Raw genomic sequence first — 26,361 nt, 5'->3', positions numbered from 1 at the left:
TCTCCTTCTCAGAAATTAACTTCTCAGGAGAACTTAATGTGGGGTGAAAAGAAGAGGACTAGTTTGCATTTTTGGGTTTAACTGTCCATGAGCAAACAGACTCTTCTGCTTCAACACTGTGGTTTTCTCCAGACAGACATGTTCATCCTCAGTTTGTTTTATAGCACAGGCCTTATGATTTTTGTATAATAATCTAACACTTGGGGCTTATGGTATACCCTCAAAATTGTATTGGTTTGTGCTATTTTATATTTTCTTATAAATTTCATTCAGAGCAAATTATTTTGAATGCTGCTTTGACTCTAATTAATGACTATTTTCTTCCTCTGTTATAAAATCTGAAGAGTGATACTGTCCAAACTGTCCAAAGAGTAATGTTTGAATTGAATTCACAGTAACAAAAGCTACAAAGTTTGTGCAAAAGACGTTGTACACCAGTGGAGTACATAGAGCTTGCTATAGTTAATTTTTTATATAAAGTTGCATTTCTCATTAAAACTATTCTGTGCTACATTAAAAGTATGTGAATTAATTTTTCCCTAACAATAAAACTGAAGTATCATTTAATCTCAGAAATTTTAAGATGTAAATTGCTTATGTATCATGTTTGTAAATGTTGTCATTGAAACGTTTTAAACACCGTGATTGATCTTGAGCTCTGCGAGTTTCCCCAGGGTCATAAAGTAAACCCGGCTGTGGCGGTTGCGCAGGGTAGAGGAAAAGAACAGCTTTAAAAAAAAGAGAGAAAGAAGAACTTCAGTAAATGTTTAGAATACCTGATATTCGATTGTTACAACTAACAATTTTATTTTTATCTTTATCAAGCAATTAAAACATTTAGTATGAAGTCAAATTTACATATAGAAACAGCCTTATACTATACTCTGTATTGCAATTATGTAGCAATTCCTTTTTGATTTTTTAAAAAAAATACTCTACTCTTAATCAACTTGGTTTTCTTTTAATATAAGAAAGTAACTTATTTAACTGTTTTCATCATTGCTTCCTGATGTATACATGATTATTTAAATTTTCTACTTAATACAAGTTTCTATTTCAAACTAAGATCAACCAACTGATAAAGTGAGCTAAATGAATCATCTGAGACTAAATATATATAAATATAAATATAGATACATATAAATATAGTCTGATCTATAATGAAAATTAGAACAGAGTATCACATTACTAATAATATAAACATATATTTACTTATAATAACAGATTTCTGTGTTATAGCTAAGACTTTAAACATCCACAATGTCTATACTTAGGAGGGCTGGGGACATAACGAAGATGATAATGTCATCTTTATCACTACCCCTTATTTAGCATTACATATATGCCAAAATTAGATGCCTGTTTTATATATATATTTATATATAAGCAATTTTCACATTAAAAGCAGTTTTTATGTGGAATATAAAGTAGCAGAGAGGTACAAGCTAGCAATGATGCAACTTCTGGCAGAAATTCCTCTGGACTTAGTTACTGAAATACTAAAATACAGAAATCCAAAACCTTGCAGCCGCTATTGTGGCCACACAACCTCATATTTCTTTATTCTCAGCAATGAAAAACAAATTATCAAATGCTTCCTTTCCAGCAGGTCCAAATTGGGGGGGGGGGCGGGAAACTCCAAACAATAATAGTGAGTTCTTTGTTGAAATATTGAATGTAATCAAAGTGAAGAGAAAGTAAAGTGAAATTTATCAGCTATACAGGCAGGGTGGGGGCTGGGAGGTGGGGGGGTGGGGGGAGGTTTACTGTGGTTCTTGGTGGTAGAATATGTGCACTGGTGGAGGGATAGGTGTTCGAGCATTGTGTAACTGAGACTTAAGCCTGAAAGCTTTGTAACTTTCCACATGGTGATTCAATAAAAAAAAGCAGTTATTAATATTCCCACTGTAGTATTTAAAGAACTAAGGCTGAGAAAGTATAGTCACTCTTATGTGCTCATAAATCTAAGTTGGTAGAAGAGTGAGGATCATACCCTAGTCTATCTAATCTCAAACATGTGTGCTTGCCATTATACCCACTTATATTGCACAACAGTATTTGCATCCTTGATGCAAACTGCCTTCACTCTGGTTATGCTGGTATTAATTTGAATCCTTTACAAACTCTTCTAAATATGAATGCTTCCTGTTATTATTAGGATTATTTCTTTACATTGTTACTTCTCATGATATGTAGGGATGATAATTATTTTGTACAATGTATTTATCAGTTTAAGACATCTAATTGCCAAATACCTACTTTATTTCCTTCCTATAAAATGGGCATAATAACACTCACTTTGAAGATTAAATGTGTTAGCTTTATTTATTTATTGTTTTTTGAGCCAAATCTGGTGGTGCTAAGAGATTACTCCTTGCTCCGTACTAATGGATCTATCCTGGCCATACTAAGGGAACTATGGAGGTGCCAGGGATTGAACCCAGGTCAGCCACGTACACCGAGTACAAAGCATGTATCCCCCCAGCTGTATCACTGTTCTGACCTTTAAATCTTTTAAAGTTTTAGCAAAAATTTCTACCATATAGCACAGCAGTATTTTGCTTTCTGTTATTGAATTATGTTGTAAATTATATGAGGCAAAATTTACTCAAGCATTCTTCTAAATATATGAACATGAAAAGTTATTCTCCAAAGACAAAAATGGTAACTGCAGCAAACAAAATAATGGCTAAGTTTTGATTAGAACATAATTAGGACTTTTACTTTAAAAAAATGCTTTCTTTTTCAAATCAGGTTTAATCACCTACCAAACTAATGTTTCTACTGCAAAATGAAACATTATATCAATAGCATGTAATTTGAGAAATATAGTCTAAATATGTTTATAGGTAAAATGAAAAGAACATAGATTTCTTAAGTCAATATTCATTGCTTGCTTTATTTTTGCTCTGCGGAATGTAAGTCATACCTTGTCACCTCGGGTACACAGAAATCTCAGTTTCTTAACTGCTCTGCGCTTCAGTTCATTTTCCAGAACCCTTGACTGAGAAGAGCGAACTTCAATGGCCTTTTGGCCCCATCCTGTGGTTCGCTGAGTACATTCATATGCTATAATAAAAGTTTTAAAATTAGAAAAATGCACCCTCTCAGAGTTAGAAAATAGTAGCCATAGTTAACAACTGATTAATATGAAATTCATTATTGCTGTTCAGAGGAATATATTCTTTATTTCTCTTTCTAGTCTGTACTTTGACTTACTGCTATCTATAATGGCAACAAATAAATTAGCTTTTATTTATAAAATAAAATATAAAAGTCTTCACTGCTGAGACTAATGCTAAATTTCTAGGTCTCAACTTTTTTGTTAATGTTCTCCAAACAAAATAAAAAGAAACGTAAATATAGTCTACATAAGATACATCACTACATAAGGGTTTACATTTTTTAATCTTTTGTTCAGTGTGGGGGTAGGGTACCACACAATAATGCTCAGGGCTTACTCCTGGTTCAGCACTTGGGGATCACTCCTGGTGGTGCTCAACATTCAAATCCAGGTCAGGTGTGTGCAAGGAAGCATCTCACCCACTGTCCCTGAGTATTTTCATTTGTACTTAATTGACATAATAGAAATATAAATCTTCAAAATTAAAACTGTTAAAAATGTTTTGCTCAAAGAATGACTTTATAAATTACACTGCAATTAAATTGCAGTTAATGCATGAATGCCTTACCACGCTATAAACAGAACTAAATCTAATTTGATACTGTTAAGAATCTCTCTTGCTTTGGAAATTTTTTAAGTATTATATAATAACTTTTGGGCCCTGCTTTGTATTGCTTAGTGACTATAAAGATGGTGAAAACTGTCTTAAAGCAGAGAACAGAATTATGGAATTAGTCATACAGTCAGCTGGTTTGCTAAGTTTTTTTCTGACACGGGGAACAGTTCTATCACTAAGTATTTAACTTGACATTTAAACGCTCAATGTTTATATTTTTCATACACTTTATGAGGAAACAAGTTTCTGTATATAAAAAGAAATATCAAGATTGTGAGTCAAGTGAAAGACTGGAAAACACCCAAATAAAACTTTATCATTCCAATATTAATGGAACTAAAATTACAATTGGATCTATTATACTTCACATGTTCTTCTATGATAAAGCCAACAAAACATGTACTGACAAGTTAGAACAGATAAAATTTTATTATTATCTCTCCAGTAGGTCATAGAATGCCATTGTTGAATCCCATGCTCATCTAAGTGTGCCCTTTATCATCCTTATTTCCTTCAAGGACCAACAGGCACCCCTTTCCTACCAGTTGGTTACCTAGTCTTACACCATGGCACCTAATTTAAGTAATTTTCACCTGTGGTTCCCTTGGAATTTCCTGGAGTCTCTGGGAGAGAAAAAAGGACTTAAATAAAAATTTATCTAATGAATGCATAACGAGATTCATAAAGGAATTAATAAAATCTTACAAAAGTGACTTGTGCATAATATGAGCATTTCTTCTTTTTGGGGGGGCCACACCTGCTGGTGCTCAGGGATCTTTGCTCAGAGATCACACTTGGCAGAGCTTGAGGATTGAACATGGGTCAGCTACATGCAAAGTAAAAGTACTCCCCGCTGTGCTGGCCCAGTATCAAATCTGGTCCCGTATCAAATCTGGTCCCAGTATGAGCCATTTTCAAAGCCTAAGTAAATTTTCTCAAGTATTTACCATTCCAGGATTCCTTTTGCATTACAATAAAAATACTGAATTTTATGGGCTGGAGCAATAGCACAGCGGGTAGCGCATTTGCCTTGCACACAGCCGACCTGGGTTCGATTCCCAGCATCCCATATGGTCCTTCGAGCACCGCCAGGAGTAATTCATGAGATGAAGAGCCAGGAGTAACCCCTGAGCATCGCCGGGTGTGACCCAAAAAGAAAAAAAATACTGAATTTTGTTTAAATTTGGCATCAGAATTATAAACAAATTAGTCATATTTTATTCAGAAAATGGATCTCCTGGGAAATATTATATCTAAAATGAAAATTCAATTATGAAGCACATAAGAGGAATTTATTATCTGAAAGATTGGAAAAAGAAATAGATTTAGTCTATATGGATTTGATATTTTTCACTTATGTCTTTGTTTAATTAAAATGCTATTACTGGGGCAGGAGAGATGGCTCAACAGACAGAGCACCTGTTTTGAATGTAGGAGGCCCAGGTTCAATCTCTTGCACTGCATGAGCAAAATTACTGCCAGGAGTAACCCCATAGCACTGATTCAGGAGTGCCTGGCTACACCTGAGCATCACTGGTTATGGCCCAATGAAAAATATTGACACAAACAATAAAAGCTATTTCATTTAACAACTATACAGAGCAAAGTTTTCTCAATTTAATTTATAGGCTGCTTGCTGAGTCCAAGTAAACAATTCCTAGGACATCACATAATTCCCACCTTAATTCCTAAACACATTAATCTGTCACTTAATTTAAGAGTAACACAACTTGATTTTATGTCAAAATACAATGATGTGGAGGAAAAATGCTTAGCATTACTCTTGTTGTAGTAGGCTTTATATGTTTGAATATCCAGAGCAATGGTCTTATTTAAAACACCATAAATAAAGGTATCAGAAATTTTAAATTGTGGAAATCTGGATCTAGATTATTTAAAAAAAATAAATCACTCATTTTATAGCAAAATGTATTAATTGATTTTCTTAAGAATAATGATAAGTTCTTTATATTCTCAAGGTGTATTAATAACCAACTATCATGTTCTTGTGATATTATAATTTATTCTACATATAGAAATTAGCTTTGAGGGCCCAGAGCAATCCTAGAGTAGTTAGGGAACTTGTCTTGCATGTGGCTGACCTGGTTTTGATCTCTGGAACTCCATGTGGTCCCTTGAGCCCACCAGGAGTGATTCCTGAGTGCAGAGCCAGAAGTAAGCCCTGAGTACAGCCAGGTGTGCCCACACTCCAAAAGAAGAGAAACTAGCATTGAAACTATAGCAACTTAAAATATATTTTAGGTCATACTTTCTTTTTTTCGTTTTGGGTCACACCTGGTGATGCACAGGGATTACTCCTGGCTCATTCACTCAGGAATTACTCCTGGAGGTGCTCAGGGGACCAAATGGGATGCTGGGAATCGAACCCGGGTCGGCTGCGTGCAAGGCAAATGCCCTACCTGCTGTGCTATCACTCCAGTCCCCAGGCCATACTTTTTTAAAAGTAAGGATAAGTATTATTCCAAATGAATTTTTAAGATCTCTTTGATTTCCAAGGTTGTCCAGTGGCATAAATAAAGGGGTTAATTTGGTTTCTCATTTAAACAGATTTTTCTTAGTCCAATTTCTCATTAATACATTGATCACAAATTTACCACCATAGAGGTCAGAAAAATATTCATCATTTTCGGATTAGTTCTAGCCATTTTTTTGTCAATTATAGTTTATGTATTTACCTTCTATCTCTAAAATGGTTTTAGATCTGCTGTAAATTCTTTCCTCTTTCTGGAAACTGGAGGAGATTTTCAGAACGTTTTTTAAAACTTTGTGTAAAATGGAAGGATTTTTCAGATGCAATGCAAAGTGCTTCATCTCAAAATTTAGAAATATGCCATTAATAGAAGGCGTTTTCAAAGCCATAAGAGGATCATATTTAGTTAATTTTATAGATCTTTCAGAATATCTTTCTTCTGTATTGACACCTTAACTTTCTCTTTTCACTTTCTGTCTACCCCCATCCAATACCCTCCTTTCCCTCCACTTCCTCCTTTAACTGCTTAATTAAATTTCTCCTTCTTCCAGGTATATATATATTATCCACCGAAATAAATTTATTGTTTTTAAAATTAATTATATTTTTAAGTCAGCATAACCAATTCATTAATTTATAAATTATAATATAATTAATTATATCATTATTTTGTAAATTAATTATATTATTAATTAAATTATTTAAAATTAATCATGATTAAGTTTATTGTTTATATGATTTTGATTCCTCTCTAGAATCAATTCTGCAGTCACCAAATTTCAGATACATAAATGAAAGTCTTGAAATATTTGGATTTCCTAGGTCAGTACTCTTTATATTAGACAGGAGGAATAAATGTCAAGGGCATACTTAAAATGGATATGGCTACCTGGTAGGTATCTTATGGGCATTCAACTCAATCATATCTATCTCTTTCTTAAATGAGACCGATTAAATTTTAGTGATAACAAGTATGTTATATGTGTGATATGTTTATATGTGTTTCTTCTGCAGGAACTCACTTGAAGAAAAAAGTATTACTATGTATTATAAATAAACACATTTTCCCCATCTTTTATGTTTATTATGTAGTTGAAATAAAGGTGAGTCCTCAAGTCAATGCATTGGGGTAAAGCATTTTTAATCTTTGTGCATAATCTGTAAACAAAGGGATTCAAACTCAATTAAAAAAATTACAAAAAGAATTTTTGCATATAATAACTATATAGTTATTATTAGTGAACAATTAATACTGCCAAAATTATTCTTTTTGGGGTGTCATGAATTTTATATGCATACAAAGCACACACATATTATGTTACTAAGGGAATACATTTGCAGAATCACAAATTAATGCTGCATTAATAGCAAAAGTGTGATACTTTAGGAAACAAAAGCTCTTTGGGATTATCAGTAATTCCAAAAACTCAACAAAAAAGCACTGTACATACCCACTGAAGATGGTATGTCTTTCCAGGCTTCAAGGATTCTCTTGAAGAGTTTTTCATTTGCTTCCACAGAAAGGGCTTCAGCATTGAAAGTGATCATCATACCAATTCCCAAGGAGTCAGGTAAAATGATGATATTCTGTGGTATGATTTACATATTTATATTTATATTTCATAAAGATTTATATGTCCAACAGTTTATCACTACTGGTTTAACTGAAGAAGTATAATTACCAAAATGGAGTTTCAAGTGTAGGAAAAACAGGAAACCTATTTTTGTATTTATACATGTCACCAAATACCTGATAAAGAGACCTTTTCAGTGTCACAGAGACATCATTGTTTAATACTTTGCTTTATAGTTAAGACAAGACCTTCTTTGAAAAATGCAGGTATATAAATTCTACACAGAAATTCACTGAAAATTCACAAAATATTACGTATGTAAGAAGACATACTCTTACAGAATTAGGTTGCAGATATGCTTCAGAGGTTAATGAGTACTTTAGTAATGGATGTGTGAATCAAATAGTACTCCACAGTGGATGGTTATTAATAAATCCATTGTTATAAGAAACATAAAATCACTTAAAATAGCTTGAATCAAAATGTTTACCAAGGAAGCAGTATAACATTGTCTGCTGTATGTAGTATAGCTACCATTCTGTTATAAGAAATAATGGATTTTTAAGCAAAATTATGCTATTTTAAAATACTCTTAAAACATAAATTTGAGAGATATATTAAGTGATATTCTATGAAATGCCAAGAAATAACTCTGAATTTCTAAATTTCATGAATGATATGACAAAATTTGCTTAAACTACAGATACTACATAACAGTATTTCCCAGAGAAATGAATAACTACATTGTTCTATAATTTCTCCAAGTTACAAGTTAGAGAAAGAGTGTCAGAAGCTATACTTGCCAAACCCAGCGTACTCAGGCCAAATGCTTGAGGCCATGTCTCAGCAACAACAATTCTTAAAACTAAAATGGGAATCCAGAGGCGAAAAGCAATTTTTATACGTTCCCTGGGCACTCTCATTAGCGATAGAATCAGAAATAAAACGAAGGAATAAAGAAAAAGAAATAAAAAAAATGAAGTTGTCTCAATAAAATATGTATAAAATAAAATTAGACCGTAGTAAATCCAGAAAGCATCAAAAGCAATACTCTCACTTCTCAGATGATTCCTGAAGTAACCAGATATTCCAAAATGCAATTGAGTTCGTTATAGCATTACAGCTTTTGTAATCTAGCACTCCTAGAAAAATACTATTTTTAGTACATCTGTTACTCTCCCCTCAGAGTTTTTTCTTAATGGGTCAGATAGTAGGACATTTAGCTAAAAATACTGTTTTTGAAAATACTTAAGATAACCTAATTAGGTCAGAAAATAAATTTTTGAAACTCATTTAGTTTCATTCTTGCTTCCACGATAATTAACTGATTTATTCAAAAGGAAATAATTCTCTTTATGAGCAAGTTATGTGGAATGCATAGTTAAATATTCTTAAATAATTTTTCAAATAACTGTAAACTTGGAGCAATTCTGCAATGTACTGTATCAGATTCAAAATACAGGGCTAACATGGCATAAAAATATAATATGCAGAAAGCTATGAGAGACATTGCAGTTGAAAAGTATTGTTTAGCCTAAACTCACATCTAAGTGGCCTTAGTTGGAAATAGTTTAGTATTTTATTCCATATCAAGGGCCATTTATGTATAATCATAGGTGATAGCTGAGTGATCATATAAATTTCTATGATAGTTGTAATGCTTTTTATGTCTCTAAATATTATCTAATAATTGAGAGTTAGAGATGTCTAATTACGGGTGCTCTGCAAAATATCACATTACTTCAATGATTTAAATGTAAAGTTTTAATCATTGCTCTTTGTATATCTACCCTCTGTTAAGATTTCACTTATTGACAAACGTGAGTTAAAAATGGATGAAATGAAAAAATTTTGGTTTAGTCTTTCTTAGTTTAAATTTTTATAACTTTGTATTCAGCAGTGCTCAGGGTTACAAAGCCATTCCTATAACGTCTTTGTCTGGCATGGGCCTGAAGTGCTCTGGAGCCACAAGTATCATACCTGACTCTTTTGCAAACCGGAAATGCTTGTAGATTTTCAAGAGTATTGGGGTCTACATTCAGCAATGCTAGAGTCCACAATATCATATCCAATCATGCTGGTGGGGTGTGCAGTTTTGGGGACAGAAATCAGGTCCTTATGCATGCTAAGCATATGCTGCACAATTTTAACTCCCAATTCTTAGCTCTCCATTTTAAATACAGTGTTCAATAGGAAAATCAGCAAGACAAAAATCAAATTTGGGGTAGCAGAAATAAATTTTTATATAGTGTGCATGTGTGGGGAGGGTTTTTTTAACATATATATTCTTCATATGAATAACATGTGCAACAGTTTATGACTGTTTATATTTAAACCTGTACCATACTATCACTATGATTATTTCCTGAATCCTAAAGATGTAGCCACAATCCCAATTATAATAATGTTTTTGTAGAAAACTGTATAATTTACCTGTATTGCAGGTAAGAGTACTATAATCTAGATATTGAAGGGAAATACACATAATATTCAATACTGGTATTTTTAGAGAATCTGTTAATCATTATGGAGTACACACAGATTAGTGTAAGATATAAAACTATATATTCCATATAAGATAAGTTATTATAAATAGATAAAGATTACTAGATAGAGAATGTAGATCATATTTTACATTTATAGAGAAGGAACCATGAATTGGTTTCAGCTGGTAATGGACAGGTAGTTATGGGAATCTGATGTTTGTCTTTTGGCTTATTAATAGGAACACATCTTAAAGTGTAAACTCTATCATTTAAGAACATAGACACTATGGTAAGAATACAAAATATGTATGCTGATTTGACTCTGATTTCTGGAGTAAGGAACTGTAAGTTATTTTTGTTTATCCATGAGTGCTTTCTTTTACTTTATATTTACCTCTTAAGCCTCAGTTCCAGTACAGAAATGAATAGTTTTACTTTAAAATCTTAAAGGGTTGGTAGAATTAGAAAATCTGTAATTGTGGCATACAATAATTTCTAGGGATCTTACATTATTTGGCAGGGTCACATCAGACAAAACCTCAGATTCTGCATCGATGATATAATATCCATCTGCTGAGCTGAAGAAAATCTTCAGTCTTTTTTCAGAACCAATAGCCAGGTCAGTTGTTACTGGCTTATGACCAAGTGTTGGAAATACCTGTAGATATAAAACCAAATATGGCCAAATGGCCAAAAATGACACTCTAAGTAAAAGAATTCTCCCCCCCAGATCAAACTCATCGGATTTTTCCAAATTACATCTTTTCCACTGATTATTCTATGTACTACCAATTTTTTAGGACTGTTACCAGGCAAACATGATTATATTTTGGTTGTAAACATTGGGGGTCAATTCAAAGCCTAAATATTCAATAATAAAATGAGCCCTGTGTGTATTCTGTTGTCTTTAAATTCCTTGCCTTAAGCTTCAGCAAATGAAGTAACTCATCTGGTCTCTTAAACCGGTTCACTGGATCAGCTGCCTGTATTTTTGCCAGTATTCGTATATAGGCTTCGTAGGACATATAGTCTCCTTCAGAATCTGCTGATTGATCAATGCATACTTGGTAGGGAATGAAAAGGCCAGACATGTTAACTTACCGTGGAATGATGTAATTCTGGGTTTCTATGGTTTCTACTTCAAGGAAATAAAAGGCTAAATAGTATTCATCACCATCTCCAGGTTACAGTAGAGCACAGTATATCACAGGATTCCCTATATGTAGTCACAAAGTGTGATGCAAGGACTGGAATAAGGACTCAGACTAGGGTCTGTATATCAGGCTAGACGGAGTGTTTGCATTCATTTTCTATGATTTCCAGCTCCATATCAGGCAGCTCTGACCAATCAGCATAAACCCAAGAATAAGCCCATATGCAAATACTGACAATTGACCCAAGGTTCAACCGACCCAAGGTCCAATTTAGTGAGATCAGATCAGGGATGTGATTTGCATGAAGGCAGACAAAGCCTACCTATAGATTATCAAATATTTTAAAGTAATATTTATTGCATATTAGAAATATAGTGGCAGTCATAGGAATTAGCCTATCTTATTTTGTATGTATGATAATTTGACCCATAAAAGTATACCATGTAAACTGATCTTAAGCTTAAAAATGTTTAATTAACTAATTATTGTCACCTATCATGATGTATCCCTACTACTATTTTATAAATACTTGTCCATGTCAACTAATTTAAAGTCATCCAGAAAAATTGTTAAAATATAGATAATCAGGCCTCACCCCAGACATATTAACTCAGCCTGGGGTTTGGGCCTGATATCTAAACTTTTAACAAATAATTCAGATTCTCAGGTACACTTTATATTAGCAGTTCAGTTGGCTACATATTATGCTGTCAGTTTTATTAAGCAGTTCTTAATATTATGGAATACATAAAACATAATCCTATTTAAAGCCTATAACATTCTAAGAAGTTAATTAAAAAGTCTCAAATTTGTGAGATGTGATTAGAAATTATCAGCAACTTATCTGGTTGGGACACTATACAGTTACCTTAATGAGGCTGATCCACAGTTCAGTTAAATCATAATAAAGGTAGACATAGTACTGGTAATCCAAATAAGCCTAACCACCAATCCTTGTAATATTTCTAGAGAAAAATGTGTTTAGAGTTCCAGCTTGGAAGGAAAGAAACACATCCCTTCCCACCCCCGCCCTTTTGCAGTCCTATTAATTAAAGCAAAGGAATTCTATTCTCTCATTCCTCTTCAGTAGGGTCCCCCCATTTACCATTGCCATACCTTTCCTTACCTTAACTCTGCTCTCTACCCCCCACTAAAAGAGAACAATGACTTTCTCAGCTTCAAGTCATTGGGGTGACACCCAAAGTCTGCGTTTGGGTCTTTAGAAGAAGTCTTCATGTTGACTACAGGAATTGAAAGAGGAGTTATTGGGGATGTCCTTTAAGGGGAAGGGCCATGAATTTCCCTCACACTCTCCCTTGATGTGGTGCCTGTGAATTATCTAAAAACGGTTAGTGAATTAATTAACATTTAATTTATATAAATATTAATTAGTGACACGGTATACTCAAATTACTTTAAATGCAGAGCAGTATATGTTCATATTGCTACATTCTAAAACACTGTTCTGCTTACAACTTCACAAAGGATAAACTTCAAGATTTAAAGACAGGGGGACCACTCACTTTAATAGCAGTGCTTTCATCAAAGGACTTTGGGGCCCATGCATAAAGGTGAATGGATGATTTCAAAGCAATAGCAATGTAAGTTGTTTCTTCATGTTGAACTATAAAGTAAAAATACAAAGAAGAAATATTGTCACAATGTAAGCAATGATACTCAAATATTATATTTGCTATTGATAATATAATAATCACAATGCAAAAGCACAGATCTTATATTTTATATAAGTTATTAGTTAAAAATTGAAAGCCCAAAAAGAATTAATATATTTTATAGACTTTTAAGAAACAATATATAGTTTCATCCATTCATAATTTTTCAAGAATATTATAAATTTTAATATAAAATGGAGATAATACAATGGGCAGGATGCTTGCCTTGCACATGGTCAACACAGGTTCAATTCCTGGCACCCCCAAGAGTCACTAGTAGTGACTTCTGAGTGGAGAGCCAGGTGGGTCCCAGAGCACCACCAGGAGTGGCACAAATTTCAAAAACAAAAGACTAGAATATTTTTGAAGAAATTAAACACCAAAATAAGTGAGAGGATTTCCTTTGTTCATTCATGGTTAGGCATAACATTGTTATTCTGTTATTCTGATGATTATTTACAAAGTCATCCCACAGATTCAGTGAAATTTCTAAGGAAATAACTGGTCTCCTGGACTCCTAGCTGGGCGGTTCTGGGCAGTCCCTGTCTGAGTCTGTCAGCACAATGTTATTGGCCTGCAATATGCTCAAGTGCCTGGAAGCCCTTCTGCAGAAATTGAAGTGCTGATGCTACAATTCATATAGAATTGAAAGAGATATTGAGCAGCCAAAATTATCTCAAAAAAGAAAAACAAAGTTGGAAGACGCACATTTTATTATTTCAAAACTTACTACAAGCCAAAGGAAAAGAAATAATTGGTAAAGTACTGATATAAGGAGAGGTTATGTATCAATAGAATATAATTTTAAGTCTACAAACTCCTACATCTATGGTTAATGCTAGCAAGAATATTCAATAGAAAAAGAGTTTCTTCAACAATAGTGGTGGTGCAAGCAACATCATGTGCAAAATATGAAAGTTGAAACTCGTACCTCATATTACATAAAAATAACTCTAAATGTGTCAATGTAGTATTTGTATGGTATAAAAGTATAAGAAACTAAAAGGTAAATACAAGAGTTAATCTCCAAGGCAATGGATTCTTTTATTTGACTCCACAAATATAAACAACAACAAAGCAGATTTGGTCATGCGATACATCAATTATCTGAGTGCTTTGCATACCAGAGGTCATAGGTTTGATAACTGACCATGCATGGTCTCCTGAACAACACCTGGAGCAACCTCCATTAATGTTATGGTCCCCAAATTGCTAAAAGATCCTTAAAAATTAGATAACTGGGAATAATCAATATTGATATTTGTGTCCATCAAAGAACACTTTTATAGTGAAAAGACAACCTACAGAATTAGAGACATATGATTATATATCTGAGAAAGATACAGTATACACTGTATATATAGTGTTTTCAACTCAAAAGCAAAATAATAAGCATTTCAAGGCATATATACAAGTGCACAGTAAAAATAAATGACCACTTGAATTTTTTTTTTTAGCTTTTTGGGTCACACCTGGCGATGCACAGGGGTTATTCCTGGCTCTGCACTCAGGAATTACTCCTGGCAGTGCTCAAGGGACCATGTGGGATGCTGGGATTTGAACCAGGGTTGGCCGCGTGCAAGGCAAATGCCCTAACCGCTGTGCTATCGCTCCAGCCCGACCACTTGAAAATTTGATGATGGAATCAGTCAACACGGAAATCCAAATCAAGACAACAATAAAATATCACCTTATAGTCACATGTATGGCTAGACTTAAAACACATAAATTCATAAGCAAAGATTAAGATTTAAAGGAATCCATTCACTGACAGTAATGTAGCAGCCATTTTGTAAGTGGCTAAGAGAAAAGAAAGCATGTAATCCTATAAACAGACACTTATAAAAACCATTATTAATAGTATTGCAAACCACAGAATCTCAATCAATTAACAATTTAAAACTAAAAGAATAGAAAATATTTTAGAAGAATTATATAAATGTATACAAGGGTCCATTACAAAATTGGATACAAGGTGGTATGTCAATATGATCCAATAAGATTCAGAAATTTTAAAAGGCAGAACTAATCACAGAGAGGTTACTACATCAGTGAAACCTGAAAAATTATTCTGAGAAGACTGTCACAAATAAAGACATGGTACATGGTTCTACTTAGCTCACTTGTTCAGAAGAGGCAAATTTTATGGCAAAAGATTAGAGATCATGATTATCCTGAGAACAATGGTGTGGGCATAAGAAAGATAAAATATGGAGTGAAAATTAAATGCTATAGGCTTTCTTATTGTGAGGATAAGAATTACAAAACGGTGGAGGTTAGACAACTATGGACACAATAAAAGCCTTTGAATTATACATTTTAAATGGGTGCACTTTATAGTAAGTGACATTTTTTTCAAGGAAACTATTTCTTTTAAAAGGAAATATGCACAAAAGTATTTTTTTCTCATCTAGACCTTCTGATTCTTATGGAGTACATTTCCCTGAGTCTACATTTATACTTTGTGCTAAATACCCTCTTCACTGAGTCATTGCTTCTGTCTTCTCTAGCTTAAACTTTTGCTTCACCTCTCTCGTCCTCCAGCGTATTCTCTTACAACCCTCAAGAAAGTATAAGAAGATTATTAAATTCCCAACAAGCAAAAGAATTTCCTGTTAGGCAGAACATATAGAGCTTGAGTATGTAGCAATAACTGGGTTATTTTAAAGATCTTGGAATGTAAAGAAAATACCACAGAAGTATGAGTATATTGTTGTTATATTTATCCTACAAGAAGTTAGTACTATTCTGCCTATGAGAAGGATAAATGCTTTTTGTTGTTCTGATAGCTGAGATGGGTTGGAATGTAGCCAAAAAACTAGATTTACTCAATTCAAGAACTTAGCAAGGGCACAAAATTGTAAATTGCTTATGTTTTTAGGGGCCAGAGAGAGTACTATGGACAAAAGCTCTTCTTTGCATGAAGTTGACCCCTGTTCAATTTCTAGTACCTAATTTGATCCTCTGAACACCAATTGAGTGACTGTTAAGCAAAAAGCAAGGAATAAACCCTGTTCCACTGATGTCTATTTGCTAACCTCCCAAAATAACCCTAAATCATCTAAAACTATGCATTTAATAGGAGGCTCTTTTCCTATATAAACCCTTGCGTTATCTAGAATTATAAACCAGGCTATCCAATTCATGGAAAATGATTTAGAGAAAACTAATAACAAAATTTGAGGTAGTATATTTATTTAATGCCTAACTTATGTGAGTATTAATTTTATCTTTAATAGTATTATTTGTATACACGTATACACTTATGAATATCTCTTCTGGAGAAGCTTCTTTATATAAAGAACAGAAATAGTCAGGATTTAAATAACATTATACACAACTTTAGTCACTAGTTATATCAGAAGATGTAATCAGTGAAGAAGAAAAAGAAGGCTGAGAGTGGAGAGGATTTGCTTCAGAAATATAACAGGATGAAATGACATTATTACCTAATTGTTGACAACTTAGAGGGGATTATGAGACCCTTGAGTTACTCCATTCCACGATGGATGACAATGAAGAGAAGTGATATACACTCTACCCAGACAGGAAATACATGTGTGTAATTTCTTCTAAGTATTTCCTGTCTGGGTAGTGAGAGTCAGCAGAGCATAAAATAATTTTCTTTTGATTCATCACAGGTCCCTGGTCATTATGAGGAATTTTCAATTTTAAAAGAGGGAAATAAAATGATTCTATTTTATTTCCAAGAAAATACATTTCCAATCAAGGAAAGTATAATAAATAATCTTGCAGGCAAACTGAAGATAAGAAAGGTTTTCTTTTGGTGGAGGGAGGAGGTATTTGGGCCACACCAGCAATTCTCAGGGTTTACTCCTGGCTCTACTCAGGAATTACTCCTGGTGTTGCTTAAGGGACCATTTGTGGTGCTGGGAATCAAAATTGGGTCAGCCATGATCAAGGAAAGCAAGGTATACATGAAATGGAACTTACGGACACTGAAGTGTTCACAACCAGTCAGTTTATCAATAGCCTTACAGGCTTCCTCAGTCTTTAGCATTTCCTCCTGTCTTTTATTGCTGTCTGGATCATCATTCAAAATCTTGTTTCTTAGCCAGGTCAAATGATACACACGGAGTCTGTTCTTATTTCCTAATAGACACAGAAAAAATAGTGTTTGAAATCAGTTTATTACTTTTGGATATATATATATATATTAAAAGAACTAAAAGTAAGGCATGTTGGCCTTTTAAAAAATGTATTAATTGAGGGTGAAGCGTGGAAAAATAACTACACTGTATCAGAGTTTGGAAATGTGATAGGAAAGTCTCAGTCTCTCAATTCTAAGAGCTAGTCAAAGAGTCAATCTGTCGAAAGTAAATGTAAAATACTTGAAGACAACTTAAAAATGCCACAGACACACAATGGAATCACTATTCATTCATTTCCTCCATGGCTTTTATTGAAGTCATAACTCTTCTGGCGTTTGGATGTCCCAAAACTGTTCCTCATAGTCTCTATGTCTGATATATTGACTGTGAAGTGCCTGGGGCCATTGTGATTGACCTCTATAGTTTTTTTTAAATATTCCAGCCAATTTAAAATATAATTAAATAATGTTATTTTTCCTCAAGATAACTTATAATTCTTATAATTTATTCAGGAAAAACAATTCAGGTGCTGGAGAGATAGCAAAGTGGGTGGGGAGTTGCTTGCATGTGCCCATCCTAGGGTCCATTTCCAGCACTCCTGGTGGGGAATCCCTGTACCCCACCAGGAGTGATCCCTGAGCCTAGAAACAGGAATAAGTCCAGAGCATTGCTCTGTGAAGCCTGCAAACATAAAACCCATTAAATTCACTAAAAATTAAAACTATTTTAATAAATTATTGAAAACAATGCAAGTATCCTACTGGTGTTACTATTGTTCTAGCCTCTACACATTTCTCTTAACATAGAGTTACTTTACACTCATTTTTAGGTTGATGGTTATAAGATTTCTAGGTGAAACAATAGGAATTTTATTCATGTGTTTAATCTCAAATGTTTTCCATGTAATTTTTCCTGGTTTGGTTAAAATCTAGGTATCTATGTCTACTGTCATTCAGATCAAAAATTAAATGGGTGCCGATATATATATATATTTGCTTTTTGTGTCACACCTGGCAATGCTCGGGGGTTACTCCTGGCTCTGCACTCAGGAATTACTCCTGGCGGTGCCCGGGGGAACCATATGGGATGCTGGGAATCGAACCTGGGTTGGCCACGTGCAAGGCAGATGCCCTACCTGCTGTGCTATCGCTCCAGACCCAAGGGTGCCTATATTTTTATGTGTCTTTCTACGCTGATCTTCTAGTAATATATAATGCAAACAATAATCCCCATTTAATTAATGGAAAATTGACAATGGTGGTGGGGCTGGTGTTAGAACATTATAGACTAAAATGAAATGATCAATTTATTTGTAAATCACAGTTCTTAAATTAAAAAACATTAAAGCTCTCACTTGAATGAGACTCAAGCATTAAAAACACACATCTGGGTTAGAGAAATATGGATACAAAGAAGTCCGCGTTTATCTAGTTTCTAAACCATCAAAAGTTTTAGAAAACTAAAAGCTCCCTCCATGTGTCTCAAGTAAACAAATGACCATAAAACATTATACAAAATGTAGGAAGACTAAGCAAATCTACAAGGAATATTTGGACCAAAGAGATAGTGCGGCGGAGAAGAGCCTTGTCTTGCACAGGGCAGAACTGGGTATAATTCGCCAGTATTCTGTTCGGTCACCTGAGCGTACCACAAGTTAATCCCTGAACACAGATCCAGTACTAAGCCCTAAACCTCCACCACACTGCTTAAAATACTCCAAAGGATTTTCTCTTCTGGGTGTCGGAATGATAGTCTAGTGGGTAGATACTTTGTCCTGGGTGTAAGAAGTTTGATCTCTGGCCCCACATATGGTTCTCTGAGCCCTTTGTGGAGTGATCGCTGAGCTCTGTGCCAGGAGTAAGCTTTGAACACTGCTGGGTGCGTGTTGTTCCCAAACAAAACAAAATAAATTTTAGAAAGAATTTTTGTTTCTTCAGGATGCAGAGAGATTGTACAGGGGTTAAACCTTTAACTTTAGCCACTTTTGGAACCTGGTACCACATGTGGTCCCTAAGCACCACAAAGATTGATCACTGAGCACAGGACTAGGGGAAGGCTCTGAGCACTGCAGGGTACATCTCAGTAACAAATAAAAGAGGTACTTTGTTTTCTGATAAAACAATTCAAAATATTTAATACTTAGGAGTATATGCAATAATTAATGTGTAACGTTAAATGTCAGATATGGGCACACAGAAATAAATGGTTGTGATTAGCATTTTTTTCAACAGTCAAAGCATTTTTTAAATGTTCCTATTATTTTATCAGATATTCTCTGCATATAGTCAAGTTTAATATAGTCTTTCCTGTTCCCTTTTACTGATTAATAATCACAGTAAATTTCAACATCACTTTATTTGCACTTTAATATTCAAAGGTCAGTCTGCTCTGATTGGCTGAAACTATGATGTTTAACCACTATGTTGAAGTCAGTAGATCCTTATAAATACTATGCTAGAGATAAGTTTAATTTTTATTTAATCACCCTTTGCTTTATACCTTGATGCTCCTAAAGAATCACTAGAAATAAGTTATACTATAAGTATGGCTGAGTTATGAGTTATGAAACTGTAAGTAGTTAAGTAGTAAAGACCTTAAATGACAATTTTTTCTTATAACCAAATAGGTAAGTATCACTGAAATCAGATACCATATGCCAAAGTCAGACATTTATGTAAATTGTAAATACATTTAATGTATATATGTTATATATGTATATATACAATAAATTGTAAGGAAGTCTGGTGCCCCAGTTAAAAACTATATTTAAAGTGATTTCCTAAGAACACTTTCACCTGAAAAATTTTTTAACCCAGTTTGCAACCTAATTAATCCACATAATTATTCAGCTAATTTTAGTTCTTAAACAAACCGGAGATGGTAATCAGCAAATTGAGTGGCTCTACAACTTGAATCTGACGAAATGGTCTTCGTTTTATAAGTTTTGTAATGTCTGCCTTTCCACTTCTATCCATCAGATACAGATTAGAACGGGTTCCCAACAGCAAATTCACTCCTGTTTGCATATAAAAATAAGTACTATATTAGTTCATATCACATTTTACAACTGAATTTATATTAGGATTTTTGCTATTTTGGAGTGGAAACGTTTATCATTTTAGGAAAATATTAACCCATTCTATGTAATAATTAACCCTGCTTTTTAGCAAATTTCACTTAAATACATTAAAATATAGAAAATATGACCCTCTGACAATTATCAGAGGTGTATGATGTGCCATTTTACAAAGATAATATTATATGTATGCATATCATATATATGTATATCAGCATCATGTTAGTATTGTCCAAAACCTCATAAAAATCAATAAACCTTCCAAAATTCACCATTACATATTAAGAATGCCTACTGCACACAAAGGACTTGAGTTAAATTGTTTACTTAATTTAACTAATAATTCTAATGCCTTAAATAATTATATGTATATTAATATTTATATGTAAATTAACTTTAAATTGAGTAATTCTATTAAAATATTCACATTGCTTAATGCCTACTATATTAGTTCCTATTTTCATGTATATAAGAGCCTACTCTGTTATTTGCCTGCTGGCTCTATTCCTCACAATACAAGCAATGTTTAAAATCAAGTGAAGGGTTGCAGTGAAAGTACAGTGGGTAGGGTGTTTGCCTTGCACGCAGCCTGCCCAGGATCGATCCCTGGGATCCCACATATATCCCTCCCTGCCTCCCCACCAACCACCAGGAGTAATTCTTTTTTTTTTCCTTTTTTACCATTTCTAAGATACTTTTCATTAGTGTTCAGTACATTTACATTGTTGAGTAGCCAATCTCTGTCATATTGTCATCTTACAGAAATGAACTATACCTTTTTTTATTATTTTATTTTCCAGGAGTAATTCTGAGTTGCAGAGTCATGAGTAACCTCTGCACATTGCTTGGAGTGACCCCCCAAAAGCCAAAACAAAACAAATCAAAATAAGAAAACTTAAGCACCAGTCTTAAAGTTAGAATATACTCTAAATCACTTCGTTATCTCTCCTCCTACATAGCCTGAGATGTGGAAGAAAGTGATCAAAGTCACAAAAGACAGAGTAATCCAGTGATTTACTTCTACTTAATATGGAGAATAGTTTATTGATTGTATATTACTTACTTTATTATTTCTTGTGGTGTAAAGAGGAAAAACAATTCCTTCCACTTATATTTTTATTAGTTCCTAGAGAACTAGTACATGACTAGTTCTTTAAGCAATGGCCTACATAAGGTTTAGAAATGATATCTTCCTCCCAGAAGAGAATTAGAGGAAGGGTGAAGTACTATTGACTTTGACTACATTCTTCTTTTTAGTAATATAAAACCGTAACTAATAAAAATGATATACTCTGTATTAACTACATATACGGGTGAATGAAATGACAATGAAGCACAAATTCCTTTCTTGATATTTAAAAATATCATATTAGCAAAATCTGGAGAAAATGTTTTGTCTTCCCGAGATGTTCAATCTATATAACTATGATGGTTGCTACACTGCTCTATTTAATTTAAAATCCGATCCTCAGCTTAATCAGATATTAAGCACAATCTATGAGGTTTCAACTTGGGTACTGGTACTTATTCTGGATTTTACTCTTCCTTGACTTCATTCATTTGGCTTCTTTTATGATTTAAAATAGCTGCAGATAAAATACTGTCTTAACACACTTATGATATTCTTCTGGAAAAAAATTACAAAGTCTATCATAGATAGTACTTACTCTAAAACTCAAGATTATTTAAAAAATGAACACAGAAATGTTTCTTATACTACCTCACTAGGTACTACCTGCTGCATATTATCTTAAATTAAAACATTAAATTCATATTCTCAAAAGTAATAATCCTGTTTTATATCTTAATCAAATGATTCAGGTTAAAATGTTGAATATAATATAAGAGATACTTTAACAGATCAAAATGACACTGTATGATGTGGAAATAGATCAACAAAAAATACGTTACTATAAATACATATTTTATATACTGGGTAACTGGTAATAGGAAACAACAATTTTGTGCTTTTAGATAATACTGATGTACATATAAATTAACTCTTTACAAAAATACGATTAAGTTTTAATGAACCAAACTCACCCCATAATGAACCACAGCAGATCTCAGAAGTAAATTCCTGTTCATACACATGTATCAGTGGTTTTATACATGCAGGAGAGACATATAGTGGGTTAACATTGACTTCAGATGGCTGCTGAGATGATTTGTCACCCTCCACTAATCCAGCATATACTGTATAGAAACGAGGGGAAGTTATTAAGAGAAATTACTACTCTATGCATTATATATGATTTAATATTTCTACAAATGAGAAAGTTTAAAAAATTTCCCTTTTGTTTTCTTTTTCTGGAGAGCAATACTTTTCTTACCATTAAATCTTTACATAACACATATTATGACAGACAAAATATATTTCCAAATATAGATGTAATTCTAGCTACTATGACTGGATTTCAAAAATATTAAGGACTTAGTTTCTCAATTGTAGTTCAAGTTTTGGTGCCTTGAAGACTCCCTGAAGCTGAAGACCATAATGCTGGATGAGGGAAAGCATTTTGTAGTAAAGGGAGGATACCTACATCACACTTGACCCCACAATTTATAGAGGAGAAAGACAGAGAAACCAAGGGAGAAGAAGAGATTGGAAAGTAATGGGTAAACAGGCACCAGGGTTTCATTTATAGTGGTGATAGGGGTGAGTGGCATATTCATATATCCAAAACAAAGACTCAACAAAACTGAAATTGTATGATCTAAACTGAAACCACTGAAACTTTTTAATGTGCTTATCAAGTTAACAGGAGAGGATGGGGTGGGGTTGGGGTGGGTAGAGAATATTTGAAAACACTGGTGAATGGAAGTTGGTACTGGTGATAGGATTGGTGTTGAAATATTATATGCCTAAAACTCATCTATCAGCAACTTTGTAAATCCCAGTTATTTAATAAAAACAATTGAAGCATATAACCATTTAAATTTTTATCAAATGACTATCAAATAATTGTTCTTTACAAATAAAGATGCAGTGACCCCAAAATGAATTTAATATATGAGCCAACTGCAGAAATTTTAAAACTTTTTATTGAATAACTGTGAGATAGGCCTTTACATAGCTGTTCATTATTGGATTTCAGTCATACAGTATTCCAACACCCATACCTCCACAAGTATACATTTCTCAGCACCAGTGTCCCTAGATTCCCTCCCATCACCCCCTCACCTCCCACCCTCTGGATGCCTCTATGGTAGGCACTTTACTTTCTCTGTGTCTCTCCTTTTGAGCACTGTGGTTTACCATATTTATATTGAAAGGTTATGAGGGTATAGAATAACTGCATTCATCTGTGTTATATAAAAATATATGGTAGAAAATTAAAATCCATGGCCAGGGAAAACAGGCATTAGGACTGGTCAATGGTTGACACTAATCACAAATGTGTGTGGGGCTGAGGGTAGGTAAGATAGAGAAGAATTTTAAAAATATGTGGAATTCACTTACTGATGGCACTGGCAAAGTCACCATTAGTACCCAAAGAACCATTGGAAGCAGACGAGCAGCTTGCAGAAAAACCTGATTCTGCAGATGCTTCTGATATGACCATGCTGTCATTCTCATCATGTGGCACTAATGGTGCAGTGCCATTTGAGGTCTCACTTTTGCCACTTGACTCCTTAGAAAAAGAGTGAAAATTCATTAGGAATCTAACAGCACTAGAAATATCATATATGCATAGTGGTCATTTGAAAAAGGAAAGACAAACTGTAACATTTTAAAACTATAAACCTTTGTGAAATCCACATTTATCAGAATTCAAAAAAGGAAACTAAATTTATTCAGATAATTGAGGTCAGAGGATAAATGCCAAGAGTTTGAAGTTTCAACTTACACAATGCAGGAACCAAAATTTGTGGAATATTAATTATGTACCAGATATTCTGCCTGACTTATTTATGTAACATGGTGAATCATTATAACAAGCCCTAAATAGGATATATGCATATATATGTACTCGCTGTTTTATTTATAATGAAAGTAGAGGTTAGAGAAGTTACATAATTTGTGCAGTAATAAAAAACTAATAGGCAAATCAAAGGATCAGAGTTTGTGATCAATATCTGTTTGATTCCAAAGGTTACATTCAAAGATACTATGTTAAACAGCTCCTTGGGGGGAAAACGTCATTGTGGGGTTGTATTTTCCATTTGTCAATAAGGAAACTAATAAAAGAATCAACCAACACAGTTAAAGAGTGTGAAATAGTTTGCTGAAAAACTAGTCTGCTTTTACTAACATATAGACTATAAAGTCAGATAACAGTACATCCCAAAGCAACTGACAAAATATATAAAATGCCATAGCTGGTGGAAAAGCATACCAGCTGATTTTTGGTAGAGCTTTCCTTTGACAAACATTTCTTTGTGTCTAAAGAGTGATTTTAGACATAAATAATAAAAATTTATTTTAGTGTATTTCCAGCAGAAAAATGCTGTATAGCAGCATTAATAAACATTCCTGAGGGGCACAGTGATAGTATAGCGGCCAGGGTGCTTGCCTTGCACACATCCTACCCAGGTTTAATCTTGGCACCACATAAGGTCTCTTGAGCAGTGATCTCTGAGAGCAATGCCAGAACAAAGCCATGTGCACAGCCAAAAGAAAAAAAACTCAATAATCAAAAACCAAAAACAAAGCATTCCTTTAGGTAAAAAATAAAAACAAAGGAAAACTTTGTTGAACAACCAATTTTAAGATTTTTAAGTAGATGGATGACAAGTAGAGAGACATAGACACTTTCTGACAAATCCAGGAATGCTCATTTTCCAGTGGAAACCATCCAGGATGCTTTGCTTTTCCCTTTTTTGTTTCTCTTTCATTGATTTCATCTACGATTTCTGTGAATTTCATCTACAATTACTGTGAATCTATCACAGACCGAGCCCTCACTTGGGCCAGGGTACTAGATGAGTAGATAATAAAGAATGGTTTATAGATAGCTCCTACTTTGAAGAGCTCACAATCTAGTGAGACAGCAAACAAGGGAATAACTAAATAAGTGTCATAAGTACTATAATTAATCTAAGGGCTAAATATTGGCTGGCAAGCAGGCCAGGAGATAATGTACAGTTCAGGATGCATGACTAGCATGTGCCAGATATGAGTTCAATTCCTGGCACCATATAGATTCCTGATCATAGGTAGTTCCATCCCTGAAGGTCCATGAGAACCACCAGGATGGCGCCTGGAAGAACTCAGTACTGCCAGGGTTGCCTGGGTGATCTGTGGCATCAGAGCCCAAGCAGAAGTGCACGCTGGGGACGTTAAATTGAACTTCTGATTTGGTTGTAGGTGAGCCTCCCTGCACCAGAAAAAGTACTTGTAAGAAAAGAGGAACAAAGTTTATCATGTCAAAACTTAGAAGCAAATTGGACCATGAAAAATGACCACTTCACCAGGCAAAGAAGTGAGAGAACAAGACTGTTTTTCTTTCTTAGAGCAGAAAAGAATTCCATTGTTTATATATACACCACAACATCTCGATGCATTCATCCATACTTGGCATTTGGGTTGTTTCCATAATGTGGCTATTGTACTAAGTGCAGCAATTGCATTGGGAAATTTAGGAGGGGGACATTGGGGTCCTTGGGGGATAGGAGATGAGCACACTGATGGTGAGTGTGGTGTCTGAATAATGTGCTTAGAAAACCATCATTAAGAGCACTGTAAGTTACCGAATCTAAATAATTTTTAAAAATCTGAGGGGCTGGAGCAATAGTACAGTGGGGAGGGAGTCTGCCTTGCATGTGGCTGACCCGGGTTCAATCCCGAGCATCACATATGGTCCCCAGAGCTCTGCCAGGAGTATTTCCTGAGTGCAGAGCTGGGAGTAACACCTGAGCATTGCCGGGTGTGACCCAAAAAGAAAAAAAAATAACTGAGAAAGCAGCTTTACAGAGACTATAGCTCTACAATGGCATTTATGAAAAAGCATGGCACTTTATAGGCTTTTTACATGATATTGCAGTCTGAGAAAGCAAACTGGTCTATGTACTTTTATATTTCACCTGTGTTTTGGATATCTAAATATTTCCC

The 26,361-nt window shown here is 34.1% G+C and overlaps 1 protein-coding gene across 1 annotated transcript in view; it reads right to left on the bottom strand.

The window, feature by feature from the left end:
* Positions 1-632: 632 nt before the first annotated feature.
* The window catches only part of NRK (Nik related kinase), a 132,796-nt gene continuing 107,067 nt past the window's right edge, over positions 633-26,361 (bottom strand). Inside the window, exons 20-29 of the mRNA XM_055123022.1 lie at positions 23,770-23,941; positions 22,350-22,502; positions 20,103-20,246; positions 17,073-17,231; positions 12,965-13,069; positions 11,212-11,354; positions 10,783-10,949; positions 7,683-7,831; positions 2,930-3,069; positions 633-728 (exon numbers count right to left, since the gene is read on the bottom strand). Of these exons, the coding sequence (XP_054978997.1) occupies positions 633-728; positions 2,930-3,069; positions 7,683-7,831; positions 10,783-10,949; positions 11,212-11,354; positions 12,965-13,069; positions 17,073-17,231; positions 20,103-20,246; positions 22,350-22,502; positions 23,770-23,941 (1,428 nt within the window). The remainder of the gene's footprint in view (positions 729-2,929; positions 3,070-7,682; positions 7,832-10,782; positions 10,950-11,211; positions 11,355-12,964; positions 13,070-17,072; positions 17,232-20,102; positions 20,247-22,349; positions 22,503-23,769; positions 23,942-26,361) is intronic.

Source organism: Sorex araneus, chromosome X (genome assembly GCF_027595985.1).
Source record: "Sorex araneus isolate mSorAra2 chromosome X, mSorAra2.pri, whole genome shotgun sequence".
Classification (NCBI taxonomy): Eukaryota; Metazoa; Chordata; class Mammalia; order Eulipotyphla; family Soricidae; genus Sorex; species Sorex araneus.
The sequence above is the reverse complement of the archived record's forward strand: the minus strand, read 5'-3'. Positions and strand labels throughout refer to the sequence as shown.